Consider the following 14,938-nt stretch of genomic DNA (forward strand, 5'->3'; position numbering starts at 1 on the left):
TTAATCTTATAATCTTATGCTACGCAAACATAAATAACATACATTTTTCTAAACTAATCCAAGCTGTTAGTAGTCTCAATAATTCATCTTCCATACGCCTACCCTGGCCATCGTTCTCAATGCAGTTTGCGGGTAAATAAATGTTCCAATTGTTGGATATCCTCACTCTGGCTGGATTCTAAAAGGGATTAAACAACATTTTGCAAGCCAGAATATGACTTGCAGGCTTAATACAGCCTATAAACCAGGAGTTTCAGACCACTGTGTTAGGGTGTAACTAGGCCCTCAAAGAAAAGCCTTATGATATATGTAATGTATTGTCATAAAGCGTTTCATTTTACACTGGGAAATATGCAAACAATTGTATGTTGAATCAACTGGAATGCAATTTTGTTGAGCAAACTCACCATCCTGTTGCAACTGGAAGCCTTACAATTCTACAATGAATAAAAATAATTACAGTGTACTTCATGGTCTAATTACTTTTCTCCATCTCTCATTTATCTCTCTTTCCTTTCCCTCCTCTGCATTCCTCTCACTTTACCCCTGCCTCTCCAACTTCTCAAGTCCAGCCTTCTGCTCCTATTTATTTACCCTCCCACCATCCCTCCTCTTCCCCTTTACGCTTCGTCCTCTCTCACTCTTCTTCCTGTTGCCTTCTACGTTTCTGTGCGTTTTTAGACCCTATTCTCTCTCCTGTCTATCGCCCCATTCCCTGCCCCTCCTCTGGCTTGTATACTATTTCGAGGGAATCGTTTTAAATTCCGTATCTCACCTCTAAAAATATTAAACTGTCTTAACTCTTGATTTCTTTGGCTTATCGAAAACTATGATGTCAATGCAATACCCCATCTGAAATGCCACCCAGTGCGTCTCTGGACGCCTGAAGCAGCAGCACATAGATTTGGTAAAGGCAATTTTCTGTTATTTTCTCTAGTATTGAAAGGGGGTACAGAGGGTGTGTAGCCCGCTGTGATATACGCCAATACAGTTCTGTGGTCACTGGTTTTAACCAATTATTGAATGGTCTTAACCTGAGAATCAATAGTTGATCGACAGTCTGCTTTCAACGTCCAGCTCCACCGGGAACTGTCACAGGTGAGTTACGACTTTTTATTATAGCCTGTATTCAGAAGTCAGGAGAGATATTCGAAGTGCTGTGAGTTGTGGTCCGTTTAAATTGAATCATTATAGGTTTATTGACTTTTTAATGTTTTATTTCTAGTGAATTCTGACTGGGCTAATGCATTTTTTCTTCGAGTGAAGTTCTAAATATTTGTCATGAATTAGCAAAGGGATGAATCCTTTGCTAATGAGACAAATAATATAACAACTGTTTTGAATGACACTGTTAGAGAAAATATATATAGTTTATTCCTCTGCATTCTCATAGTACCCATCAAGACCAATCAATTGTTCAATTTTTGTTTCCGGCCCCATTAGCCGTTATTTTGCAGTTCGTGGTGAGTTCTTTCTGGGCAAGTTTGAGTGGAAGAGATTAGAGTTTTGCGCGCCAGTTAATGACATGTCATTATTTCAATGGGTCGGTGTGTTGTCTGGACGTCCTCTGATCCTTATTTTTTGTATTTATTTAACTAGGCAAGTCAGTTAAGAACAAATTATTATTTACAATGACGGCCTACCTTGGCCAAACCCTAACCCAGACGACGCTGGGCCAATGGTGCACCACCCTATGGGACTCCCAATCACAGCCAGTTGTGATACAGCCTGCGATTGAACCAGGGTCAGTAGTGACGCCTCTAGCAATGAGATGCAGTGCCTTAGACCGCTGCGCCACTCGGGAGCCCACCCAAGGACAATAAACTGGTCAACCGGTCCCGAACAACGACCCCCAATTCTGTCTCACAGCATTATATGATGTGTGTCACTATCAGGCACATAATAAAGATAGGCACATGACAATTATGAGATAAGTGGGTATATGACCTTTGATTATATTGCATTATATACTCAACAAGGCTAAGGAAAGATGTACAGACCTATTTGTATTCTATATAAACAAACAATGGAGTCAAAATATGTTTAATACTATCATGTCAATCTCACTGAATGTCAGACCTGATTGCATGGTATCCAAAGCTTCTATCAATTTTAGAGTACTTACTTTCCGACACCCCTGTAACTCGTCTTATCATTCAGGCGTTTTGAAATCACAGATTTTGCCTTCAAAGCATGTTATTGACAAATGTTTCCGAGTTGCAATTGGCAGAACACAGAGAAGAAAAAATTCCCCAAGAATCTGATACTGTCCAGAATGGGAGAAGAATGAGTGGGAGGGATGACTTTGTTATGTTGTTTGTTCCCTGGGTAAACTCTGTCCTTGCTCTAGTGTTTGTTCCTCCTCTATTTGGATACATATTATCCATCTGTTCTCTCAGCCTGTCCAATATAACATTATGCACACGGAGAACTTGGTCTCTTGTTAAAGACTCCGTCTAGACCACTGTATTAATCACTCTCTTTTCCCCCTCAGGATGACGCAAGAGGGACTCTCCCATTGAATTCACTCCTGGAGAATAGTCATGATGGTTTCAGGGACGAGGTGGTTTCTCTTCTGCCTCTTTCTACTGGGGGAGAGAACAGGACGTAAGGGAAACAAGACATTTACATTGACATTTTAGTCATTTAGCAGACGCTCTTATCCAGATTGACTTCCAATTAGTACATTCATCTTAAGATAGCTAGGTCGGACAACCACATATCGCAGTCATAATAAGTACATTTTCCTCAATAAAGTAGCTGTCAGCAAAGTCAGTGCTAGTTCACTGACACATTCAAGTGCGAGTTCATGAAAAGCCATTTGTATTTTTTATTTTAAAAAATGGGGGGAGGTGCTGTGGGATTCTTTAAGATGTTCTTTGAAGAGGTAGGAGACAGTTATAGAGGTACTGTTAATTCTACAGGATGTTTCCATACGGAATAGTACAACTTTAATGCTTTCTCTCAAAAGTACCTCCCAGAGTGACTCTGCTTTCAAAAAGCTATGTGTCAATAGTCAGATTTGGGTTTAGCAAAGTGAAAGTGGAATATTCAGAGACGTAAAGAAAAAAAATAGAAAGTTCAGTCAGGGGGCACTCCCCAGTTAGCTCTGTTCAGTCCGAGAACAACAAGCTGTCTTTTAGTCATAGTGGGCCAACAGCCACTGACTGGAAGAAGAGAGCAAGAACCAGAGACAGACTGAGACATAGACAGAGAGGCTGAGTGAGAGGGCTTGTCTGAGACCAGAGCAGTCGAGTGGAGCACTAGTGTGTTTATGTGGCGGATTGACAGAGACTTGTTTCTTCTGTTTGTCAGTGAGAGCAGAGAGTCTGCTGCTGACCCTGTCCATCCTGCCTATTACCAAACCTCACACCAAGTTCAGATGGTCTCTCTGTGTTGTCTTTTTCAGGGACATCAAGTGTTTTATTTTTCATTGTATCTCTTTCACAAGAGACCCAATCTATATTAGTTTGTCCTCAATGTTCCTCGTAAACAGAGTATACAGCCGTAGCTCCATTTGAGTGACCTCTGGTTGTCTTTGCAACTGTGCAGTTGACTGTGGGGAACTGCAGTGCTCTCTGTCTCCAGCCGGGGCGCTTCACCCTGTGCAGGGGCTGTTGGAGCGCTTTGAGGCCGGCCCGGGCTGTGCAGCCAGAGAGAGCGGGGAGAAAGAGACCCATGTGATCGCTGTGGGGAGAGGGACACGCAGCCCTGACAAACAGGTGCTCCCTCTCTTTTTCTCACAGTAGGACACATCCACAATCACTCCCAATACGTTGTGCCTCCCTGCCCTGACCCCCTCTCTTCCCTTCTAGGTGACTGTGCTCCTGAGACCCCTGTCTCTGTCTCACCCCCCCCGTCAAACCCTCATCCTGGTACTGAGCTCCAAGCAACCAGTACGCTGGTGGCTGGAGGCTGAGAGACTACCCCCGGATCTGCCTGTGCTGGTGCAGGTCAGTCTGTGTGTGCGTGCTCGTGTGGTGTGTGTGTGTACCTCTTTTAGTCATTAATCATTCACCCCCAAAAAGAACAGTTTTGATGGGAGTATTTACTTCCTCCCATGAGGAACTGATAAAAGTACTGACCTCTCCAGTGTGTTTGTGTGTATGTCTGTGCAAGTGTGTTGTTTTAGAAACATAGGCCCCCACAAATGAATGTTTCTATTACTATGTGTTATCATGTCTCTCTCTGTAACCACAGTGTCCCCCCTTTGCCCCAGGTCTCTCCTAACTCTACAGTGCAGCCCTACAGTCTGGCAGTGCAGGTGCAGCCTATGCCCTCTCTGCCTTTCCGTCCGCGGGCTTTGCTGCGATGGGCAATGCATCGCCATGGCTCCCTGTCCTCCCTCACACACACAGCCAGTGCCAACCGCGTCTACGTCCGCGTGGGCGAGGGTGAGCCCGCCCCACACACATACAACTAATACACAACCCTGGTCTTTCTGACCTCTCTCCCTCTCCAACCAAGTCTCCCCTCTGCCCTCCAGATATCACCATGCCCAGCGTGTGCCAGCTGCAGTCTCTGTTCCTGTCACACAACTACCTGACCTCTGACCTGCAGCCACAGGAAGTACAGGGCTGTGCTCCAGTTGGCGGAGGCGACCCAGAAGTGCATGTCATCAAGCTCCTTTCAGCAGGGTCAGGGCTTTGTGGGTATGTTTAGGACGTCTCCAGCATGTGAAGAAAATCATGCGGAGAATATCAATCTCTGAAGCTGTTCAAGTAATACAATGTTGAGCTATTGAGTTATCCCTTAATCATTTTCAAAGCATTTTCTCCCTCTCTATGCCTTTCAGTGACCGGTCTCTCCCTCTATCCCAGCTCTCTGCAGGTGGAGGTGACTATTTCTCTGGTGCCCCCAGTGGCCAATGCTGGGTGGCACAAATTGGTGCTGATCCTCAGTAGTGCCGTTCCAGTCAACTGGGCTCTCACAGTGCCAGGGCTCCGGGGACACATCTCTGTCTATGTGAGGATCCTATCTAGTAAAACTTGACACATTATGGTATTTCTCCTATCATGTGGGCTAGAATGGGTCCTTCACCTGTTCTGGAGTTTGGTATAAAAGTCATAAAAGGGGTTATTTGTAAAAAAATTATGATGAAATGGACAAAATAGCTAAATAAATTAAAGGAGCAATACAATCATTGAGTGAAGGCCAAGCTAAACGTGATTTCAAAACATCAAAGTGAGTTCCAAATATCAATGGAAATATCTCTCAGGTTATCTTGTTGATAAATAAACACATTCAACTTGGCTTTGACAGGGCTTGCCAGGTTATCTTGTAACACAAACACCCCATTTATGCATTTCTTTGACCATTTTTCTCTCCCTTGTTCTTTCCTCTCAGTCCTCCAACAGCGTGTCCCCACTCTACCCTCCGAAGCCTGACCTGACACTGACTAGCATGCTCACCTCTGACCTCTCTACCACCCGTGACCTTTTGAGCTGGGCCAATCAGAGTGGCTTTCCCAAAGTGGCCTCATACACAGAGGCTGACCTGGCCAATCACTTTGTGATCAGACTGGCTGTGGGAGGGACAGGTCAGGACCTGTGTGTGTCTCTTGTGTCCCTCATTGTGTGAGTGAACTGGATGGTTTATTTTGTGTTTCCTAACAGTGTGTTTGTGTTGGTGTTTCTCCTGATTAATTATGTTGTCTCCCAATATTGAAGGTCATGTTATCCCTAAAAAGTGCTGTTCTGTGTGTTAGCACACCTTTCTCTCTTTCTCTCCCTCCCCACAGAAGGTGGCCCCCCTGTGCGTATGCTGGATGGCAGGCCCCCTTGGGTCCAGGAGCACAGGCTGAGACAGTGGCTGAGTGAGGGAGGTGGAAGGACCAGTGGGGGCTGGGAGGCTGTCAGTGTGCAGTGTCAGGACGGACGACTCAACGTGGCAGTGGACAGACACATTCTGCAGGTCACTTTCACTATGTGGTTGTACTGGTAGTTTAGCGTGTTTAGCGGGGTTATGGTTGTACTGGTGGTTTAGCATGTTAGCGAGGTTATGGTTGTACTGGTAGTTTAGCGTGTTAGCGAGGTTATGGTTGTACTGGTAGTTTAGCGAGGTTATGGTTATACTGGTAGTTTAGCGTGTTTTCGAGGTTATGGTTGTACTGGTAGTTTAGCGTGTTAGCGGGGTTATCCAATTTATTTATATAGCCCTTCGTACATCAGCTGATATCGCAAAGTGCTGTACAGAAACCCAGCCTAAAACCCCAAACAGCAAGCAATGCAGGTGTTGAAGCACGTTGGCTAGGAAAAACTCCCTAGAAAGTTCAAAACCTAGGAAGAAACATAGAGAGGGACCAGGCTATGAGGGGTGGCCAGTCCTCTACTGGCTGTGCCGGGTGGAGATTATAACGGAACATGGCCAAGATGTTCAAATGTTCATAAATGACCAGCATGGTCAAATAATAGGTCTGGGACAGGTAGCACGTCCAGTGAACAGGTCAGGATTCCATAGCCGCAGGCAGAACAGTTGAAACTGGAGCAGCAGCACGGCCAGGTGGACTGGGGACAGCAAGGAGTCATCATGCCAGATAGTCCTGAGGCATGTTCCTAGGGCTCAAGTACTCCAAGAGAGAGAAAGAAAGATAGAAAGAGAGTTATGGTTGTAGTTTAGCGTGTTAGCGAGGTTATGGTTGTACTGGTAGTTTAGCGTGTTAGCGAAGTTGTGGTTGTACTGGTAGTTTAGCGTGTTAGCGAGGTTATGGTTGTACTGGTAGTTTAGCGTGTTAGCGAGGTTATGGTTGTACTGGTAGTTTAGCGTATTAGCGAGGTTATGGTTGTACTGGTAGTTTAGCGTGTTAGCGAGGTTATGGTTGTACTGGTAGTTTAACGTGTTAGCGTGTTAGCGAGGTTATGGTTGTACTGGTAGTTTAGTGTGTTAGCCTGTTAGCGAGGTTATGTTATACAAATACCAATATACTGCATGTAGACCTACAGTGTATTGTAGGTTCTTATGACGGTACTTAGTGTCGCTTTTGTGATGCTCTCTTTCACACAGACCCTGTCTCTCCCGGTGTCGGAGGTGACACTACGGGAGCCTCAGTGCATGGCCCAGTCCAACAGCAGCCATTTCTTGTTGGCATTCCCGGTCATTTCCTGTGGGACTGAAGGGGTGCTGCAGGGAGAGCCCAGAGGGGTACAGTACAAAAATGCGGTAAGACAGAGAGGTGGTTTTAAGGGGTAAAATATCTGCAGAGAACATTTTAACATGTTTTGTGACATTTTTGTGTCTCACCATGTTTTGCAATGTTCTTGTCTCACCAAAATGGTAATTGAACCATGCATGCAGCCGTTTACAAGTGATTCTGTGCTAAACACAGTCAGCAGAAAGAGAAAGAGCTGTGTAATAGGGACGTCCGGCAGCCTCATCTGAGAGGCAGATCTGATGGGGAGATAGAGCAGGGATGGGCTTTACTTAGGTGGGGAGGGGGAGAGGGACATGTAGGTCACTATGGAGCCCCTCTCTGTGTGTCTGTCTGTGTATCTATGTGTGAGATTGAGAGAGATGCACAGTAGAAAGGCAGAGGACGAGAGAAGAGAGTAGAAGAGCAGGGCTGTAATTGTGTTGTTGTTGGTTAGTATGATCTGAAGGGCTCCTGAGGTTGTGTAAGTAGTCTGTCTTACCTCCCCCAGGCACCACATGGGTGACCTAGGTTAGAGTTGCCAGAACACTGCTGATCAACCTGAGTGTAGCTAGGCCTGGGGACGGGAGTGTGGGAGCAGGGGGCTGGAGGGAGGGAGGGAGAGAGGGTAGTGGGAGTGGTGGAGGTCTGGGAGGAAAGGGAGCAGGAGAGGAGGGAGGCAGTGAGACAGACATGTAGCATGTGAATGAACTACGATCTACTAATACTGTATATCTACTGACCTCTCACTGACCTATCTGCTCTAGTATTTCAACTCTTACAATACATGACTTGCCATGTTTTGTGTCTATCCATCCTCTCAGGTGTTGCTATGGAGAAACAAGCCTCTGGTTGCCGTGGGCAATGAGACAGACGAGGAGCCCACAGAGTGGACTCCACTGGTCATACATGTGAGATGATACAGGTTGTGTGTTTGTGTATGTGTGGTCCATTTTCACCACATATTAGTGTGTGTTTGTTGTGTGTGTGTGAGACAGAGACATGTATATCTATGCTTGTCCTTATCATTCCATACATCTCCCTCTTTTCCATTGTCCTCTTAGTTCAGCTGTTTTGCTGCAGTCCCCAGTGTCCCAAGCCTTCCTGTGGAGCAGCCCACTCTGCAGGGGCCGGGGCCTCTCCCAAGGGCCAGGGCCGGACCACTGGTCTCACTGCAGCTGTTTGTTACAGAGGGCTATGAGCAGAGGCAGACCGGTCCTTGTACCATCACTGCTGACAACCGTGTCTATGTGGAGGTCAGTTTGCCAAGCTATGTGTGTGTGTTTAATTGTGTGTCTGTCTGTCTGTCTGTCTGTCTGTTGATGTAGCTCCTGCTGCAAGTGCTACTTGTGTTTCTCCCTCTGCTCGTCTTCTACAGTATCAGCTGCCTCAAGCTCAGAGAAGACTTCTACCAGAAGGCTATTATAATCACATCTAGATATGTCACAATAAGTCATTTCTATAAGAACTCTGTAGCCCTGCTATTACAGCACTAGAGCACAGCAGGTTTTAACAGAGTACTACAAATTACAGTACTAGTGTAATTACAATACTTATTACACTCTACTTACAAAATATCAACTCAGTAATAAGACCATGGTAAAGTAATGTGTTACCCATATTTTCTCTGACTGTTTTTGCCAAGCTTTCCGCCAAGGGGGCCCTCGGTGGGGGTGTGGAGGTGCGGTCCTGCATGGTGTCTCCCCTATCAGACCCCCGTGTGTCCCCTGGCTGGTCAGTCATTAGAGACAGCTGCTCCGCTGACTCCTCACTGACACTCAGCAACATGGCACATGGCCAAGAGGAAGATGAGGATGATGAGGAATATTATGAAGAGGAAGAGGAGGTACCTAGAGTCCTATCATTCAGGCATCCAGGAAGGGCTTGGAGGAACAAAGCAGGATTGAGAAAAAGAGAACACGTTGGGAAGAGGGGACGAGGAGGACGAGCCAAAAGGAAGGAGAGCGATGGAGGAATGGGAGGAGAGGAGGACCAGATACACAGACTGAGGTTCAGTTTTGTCCTTCGGCCCATCTACAACAACTCTGTCCAGTTCCTGCACTGTCGCATCTGTCTGTGTGGCCGAGAGTCATTGACCCAGGGGCCTCCAACGGCCATAATACAGAGTGGCTGTCCAAATCCCTGGGGCCTCCGTATCCCTGCCCTCGTATCTAAACTACCCAACCAACAGGTACAGTACATGTTCTATATTCATAATGGCTATTAATGACTAAAAGTAATGACTTACCCTCAGTGGCGGTACTAGCTTGTATGGCTCCCTTCAGCGCCCCCCCACCCCCAGCAACAAAAAAAGCAAGATTCTGCGCTAACTGTCATTTTTATTCAGACATTTGGAATAACACAAATCATAAATAATCATAACATTTAAACTATAGAAATATACAAATATAGACAAACATAAGACTAATATCAAAAAGAAGTAAAAAAGACAAATAGAAACAAATTAGTGTTGATTTGGCACCCGAGCATCACTACATTACCCATCCCCCAACACTGTCAACCAGGAGTCAATACTAAACCAATTCAGCTTGGTGGTGTGTAGACTGGTTTTATATTATTCTTAATGATTTTGCACAACGCGGAAAAATGTATGTGAAACTATATATTCACAGTATTATGAATTAATTGTGATTTATTTAGTAGCATTTCGTAGTGTGACTGATTTTAATGATTGCGTTAGTACTTTACATAGTTAGAGGTGCGCTATTTGATAGATTCCCCCGCTCCCCCTACCTTGGGCTTCCAGTTGGAAGACCTGAGGTTAACCTACCCCCGCCCCCCTCCACATCTCGTACTTCTGAGTGGGAGACCTTCCCTAGCTCACAAACTAGAATCAGGGCGCCCACTTCGACAAGGTTAATTGACCCACAGTCCCACACGGTGACATGATATTATTGACGTGACGTGCTAATGAGCGATAGAAAACCAATCGTGTAAATGTCACCGTTCCCAATTTATTTATTTTTGCTCACTGCAGGATGCCACCCTGGGCGGATGCCAATGTCGCCTATACCTAATTCCGCCACTGCTTATCTTCCTCTCTCTTCTCTCTGTCAGTGTGAGTACAGAAACTTCTCCAGACCCATGCTGGTCTATCAGCCCGTTGGTGTGGCCAGACAGCTGGCGCCACCTGCTGGTGAGTAGTAGATGGTCATTGGTGGTGTGGTCCACCTCCTCATTACATGGGCCTGAAGTAATTCACTTTCACTCTGTGTAAAAGGGTGTTTCTCTCTTCTTATCCAACTCTCTCTTTCTCTCTCTAGGTCAGAGAGGTCAAATGCCCAGTGTGTCTCAGCTACCCAAGCCTATCCCAGCCCACAGCAGTGAGTAACTGTAACTTTAACCCTAGCCTCAACCCTAACCCTACCTTCAGGTCCACACCCTGGTTAAACCCTAACCCTAGCCTCAACCCTAACCCTACCTTCAGGTCCACACCCTGGTTAAACCCTAACCCTAACCCTAGCCTCAACCCTAACCCTACCTTCAGGTCCACACCCTGGTTAAACTCTAACCCTAGCCTCAACCCTAACCCTACCTTCAGGTCCACACCCTGGTTAAACCCTAACCCTAGCCTCAATCCTATCCCTTGCTTCATGTCCACACCCCAATTCAACCCTAACCCTAGCCTCAAACCTATCCCTTGCTTCATGTCCACACCCCAATTCAACCCTAACCCTAGCCTCAACCCTAACCCTTGCTTCATGTCCTCACCCGGTTCAACCCTAACCATAATATCAACTCCCGGATGTTCCTACATGTGTGTATTATCACAACAGTGATAGTAACTGGGATTTGGCTTATCTACTACTTTTCCCTCCCATGTTTTTGTCACCCAGGCTCTGGGGTAGACACAGGCTCAGTGTTGGGGATTGTGTTTGTTGCTTTCCTTCTGGGCATCAGCCTGATGGGGACGCTATGGTGCATCTACTCTCACACAGGTAACCACACGGGACAGTTCCTAAAGTCTATCCTGGACCAAAGGCCAAAATACTGAGCTATACCACCCTATTCACAAATAAACAGAGAACATTCTATACCTGCTGCTACTGTTTACTATCTGTCACTTTATTTCTAGTTATATGTACATATTTACCTTAATTACCTCGTAACCCTGCACATCCACTTGGTACTGGTTACCCTTATATAAAGCCAAGTTATCGTTACTCATTTTATTATTTCTCTATTTTCTTTCTCTCTGCATTGTTGGGAAGGGCCCGTAAGTAAGCATTTCACTGTTAGTCTACACCTGTTGTTTTTTCGAAGCATGTGACAAATAACATTTGATTTTATTTGACCTAGTGTAAGAGAAGATACTATGACAACTTTCTTATTATTTTTTGAGAGAAATGCTGGGTTTTTTCACCATGAATAAATGTTAGTGAAACACTTGACATGTGATTGGTTGCAGGGGCTCCTCCACCAACCAGAAGAGGGGGCCTGATCGAGAATACTAACCCTGCCTTATTAGACTCTTCCAACAGCTCTGTGTAGAGGTGAGATGGAACGTGATAAGAGTGGAACAACACACACAGCAGGTGGGGGACCACAAAGTAAAGAGATTGTCAAATTTAGACTAGTATTCTATAGACTTATCATGGTGGCACTAGCGCCCTTTGTGAATTAGTCAAGCACCTGCAGATTGCAATAGTGATATCTCGTATCATATGTAATAAATACTCTAAATATCTCATTTTCAGTGTTTCCTCTGGTAAATCTGAGACTGAGGGTAAAGTGGGACAGAAGATGAAACACCTGGTGTGTGTATGTGAGTGTGTCAGACCTGGGTTGAAATACATGCGTATTTAAGTATTTGTTATTTAAATACTTATTCTCAGTGTATTTTTGGCCACATTATTTGAAAATACAATCAGCTATTTTTACTTGGAAGTATTTAAAAAAATAACTTCCTATAAATAGCAGAAAATATTTTCAAATACATTATTTAAAAAACCCTAGGACCAAACAGACCTGGGTTCAAATGCATGCAGTATTTTAATATTTGTATTTGAAAATAGTTGAGCATTTCCAAATTCATTCCAATATTTTAGTACTGAAAAAATATCCAGATACTTACTTCAAACTGTCTTTGAAAGTAATTGAAATACCCTAAATAGTTTTTGAACCCCATGTCTGGTGTGTGTAAATACATATACACTGAGTATACAAAACATTGAGAACACCTGCTCTTTCCATGACATAGACTAACCAGGTAAATCCAGGTGAAAGTTATGATCCCTTATTGATGTCCCTTGTTAAATCCACTTCAATCAGTGGAGATGAAGGGGAGGAGACGGGTTAAAGAAAGATTTTTAAGCCTTGAGACAATTGAGACATGGATTGTGTATGTGTGAAATTCAGAGAGTGAATGGTCAAGACTAATTATTTAAGTTCCTTTGAACGGGGAATGATAGTAGGTGCCAGGGACACCAGTTTGTGTCAAGAATTACAACGCTGCTGAGTCCCCCCCCCCCCCCCCCCCCCCCCCGCAGTTTCCCGTGTGTATCAAGAATGGTCCACTACCTAAAGGACACAACTGTGGGAAGCATTGAAGTCAACATGGGCCAGCATCCCTGTGGAACGCTTTCGATACCTTGTACAGTCCATGCCCCAAATAATTAAGGCTGTTCTGAGGGCAAAAGGGAGGGGGGTGCAACTCAATATTAGGAATGTGTCCTTAATGTTTTGTATACTTGGTGTACACATGCTTGAAGCAATGAGATGTGTAAAGGTCTGAAAGACTGAGGCTACATGAATGTCTACAGGTACATGGCCTCAGCAACTCCTAAAAGTGTTGGAAGAAATACTATTCAGTGCATCTGATCCATTACACTGTATCTACAATGTCATAACCTGGGCTCATAGAATGGAATGGTGTGATTACTGGTTATAGGACGAGCATGAATCTGAACATAGCCTAATGTTAAAACAGAAATAAGCACTACTGAGTTTAAAGAGGAGGAACACATGAAGTCAAATATACAGTGCCTTGCGAAAGTATTCGGCCCCCTTGAACTTTGCGACCTTTTGCCACATTTCAGGCTTCAAACATAAAGATATAAAACTGTATTTTTTTGTGAAGAATCAACAACAAGTGGGACACAATCATGAAGTGGAACGACATTTATTGGATATTTCAAACTTTTTTAACAAATCAAAAACTGAAAAATTGGGCGTGCAAAATTATTCAGCCCCTTTACTTTCAGTGCAGCAAACTCTCTCCAGAAGTTCAGTGAGGATCTCTGAATGATCCAATGTTGACCTAAATGACTAATGATGATAAATACAATCCACCTGTGTGTAATCAAGTCTCCGTATAAATGCACCTGCACTGTGATAGTCTCAGAGGTCCGTTAAAAGCGCAGAGAGCATCATGAAGAACAAGGAACACACCAGGCAGGTCCGAGATACTGTTGTGAAGAAGTTTAAAGCCGGATTTGAATACAAAAAGATTTCCCAAGCTTTAAACATCCCAAGGAGCACTGTGCAAGCGATAATATTGAAATGGAAGGAGTATCAGACCACTGCAAATCTACCAAGACCTGGCCGTCCCTCTAAACTTTCAGATTATACAAGGAGAAGACTGATCAGAGATGCAGCCAAGAGGCCCATGATCACTCTGGATGAACTGCAGAGATCTACAGCTGAGGTGGGAGACTCTGTCCATAGGACAACAATCAGTCGTATATTGCACAAATCTGGCCTTTATGGAAGAGTGGCAAGAAGAAAGCAATTTCTTAAAGATATCCATAAAAAGTGTTGTTTAAAGTTTGCCACAAGCCACCTGGGAGACACACCAAACATGTGGAAGAAGGTGCTCTGGTCAGATGAAACCAAAATTGAACGTTTTGGCAACAATGCAAAACGTTATGTTTGGCGTAAAAGCAACACAGCTGAACACACCATCCCCACTGTCAAACATGGTGGTGGCAGCATCATGGTTTGGGCCTGCTTTTCTTCAGCAGGGACAGGGAAGATGGTTAAAATTGATGGGAAGATGGATGGAGCCAAATACAGGACCATTCTGGAAGAAAACCTGATGGAGTCTGCAAAAGACCTGAGACTGGGACGGAGATTTGTCTTCCAACAAGACAATGATCCAAAACATAAAGCAAAATCTACAATGGAATGGTTCAAAAAATAAACATATCCAGGTGTTAGAATGGCCAAGTCAAAGTCCAGACCTGAATCCAATCGAGAATCTGTGGAAAGAACTGAAAACTGCTGTTCACAAATGCTCTCCATCCAACTTCACTGAGCTCGAGCTGTTTTGCAAGGAGGAATGGGAAAAAAATTCAGTCTCTCGATGTGCAAAACTGATAGAGACATACCCCAAGCGACTTACAGCTGTAATCACAGCAAAAGGTGGCGCTATAAAGTATTAACTTAAGGGGGCTGAATAATTTTGCACGCCCAATTTTTCAGTTTTTGATTTGTTAAAGTTTGAAATATCCAATAAATGTCGTTCCACTTCATGATTGTGTCCCACTTGTTGTTGATTCTTCACAAAAAAATACAGTTTTATATCTTTGTTTGAAGCCTGAAATGTGGCAAATGGTCGCAAAGTTCAAGGGGGCCGAATACTTTCGCAAAGCACTGTATGTCATGAGTAGAATATGTGTGAGGGCAATTGCCATTATCCAGATCCTTATTGTATATATCTATGTTGTAACTGTGACCCTTTGTTTGATATTATCTGTGCTGTTGCTATTTAAATTAAATATCTGTGGCTGAGTTTTTGTGTTTTATCTTCAAATAAAGTGCGGGTGAGAACAATGAATGAAGCCCCAGAAA

General features: G+C 44.3%; 1 protein-coding gene across 2 annotated transcripts; it reads left to right on the top strand.

Moving 5' to 3' along the window:
- The first annotated feature begins 694 nt into the window (after nucleotides 1-694).
- Nucleotides 695-12,588, top strand: LOC139422262 (transforming growth factor beta receptor type 3-like). 2 transcript variants are annotated; one of them, XM_071173442.1, is made up of 19 exons: nucleotides 695-907; nucleotides 1,078-1,098; nucleotides 2,495-2,607; nucleotides 3,553-3,722; nucleotides 3,816-3,953; nucleotides 4,220-4,394; nucleotides 4,487-4,652; nucleotides 4,821-4,965; nucleotides 5,347-5,539; nucleotides 5,741-5,913; nucleotides 7,003-7,158; nucleotides 7,951-8,037; nucleotides 8,191-8,382; nucleotides 8,772-9,317; nucleotides 10,205-10,283; nucleotides 10,411-10,470; nucleotides 10,984-11,085; nucleotides 11,556-11,682; nucleotides 11,845-12,588. In XM_071173442.1, the coding sequence occupies exons 3-18, from the start codon at nucleotides 2,544-2,546 to the stop codon at nucleotides 11,636-11,638; spliced, it is 2,529 nt and encodes an 842-aa protein (XP_071029543.1). In that variant the 5' UTR covers nucleotides 695-907; nucleotides 1,078-1,098; nucleotides 2,495-2,543; the 3' UTR covers nucleotides 11,639-11,682; nucleotides 11,845-12,588. The 2 variants fall into 2 exon arrangements, with proteins under 2 accessions (XP_071029543.1, XP_071029544.1); XM_071173443.1 differs by having other exon boundaries at nucleotides 695-1,098; nucleotides 11,556-11,640.
- Nucleotides 12,589-14,938: the final 2,350 nt, after the last annotated feature.

Source organism: Oncorhynchus clarkii, chromosome 12 (assembly GCF_045791955.1).
Source record: "Oncorhynchus clarkii lewisi isolate Uvic-CL-2024 chromosome 12, UVic_Ocla_1.0, whole genome shotgun sequence".
Taxonomy (NCBI): domain Eukaryota; kingdom Metazoa; phylum Chordata; class Actinopteri; order Salmoniformes; family Salmonidae; genus Oncorhynchus; species Oncorhynchus clarkii.

Excerpts from the sequence above, each read along its gene's own strand:
- LOC139422262 (XM_071173443.1), top strand. The coding sequence starts at position 2,544 with ATGATGGTTTCAGGGACGAGGTGGTTTCTCTTCTGCCTCTTTCTACTG. Across the intron at positions 5,540-5,740 it reads ACTGGCTGTGGGAGGGACAG|AAGGTGGCCCCCCTGTGCGT; the intron begins GTCAGGACCTGT and ends CCCTCCCCACAG. Across the intron at positions 8,038-8,190 it reads GGACTCCACTGGTCATACAT|TTCAGCTGTTTTGCTGCAGT; the intron begins GTGAGATGATAC and ends TTGTCCTCTTAG.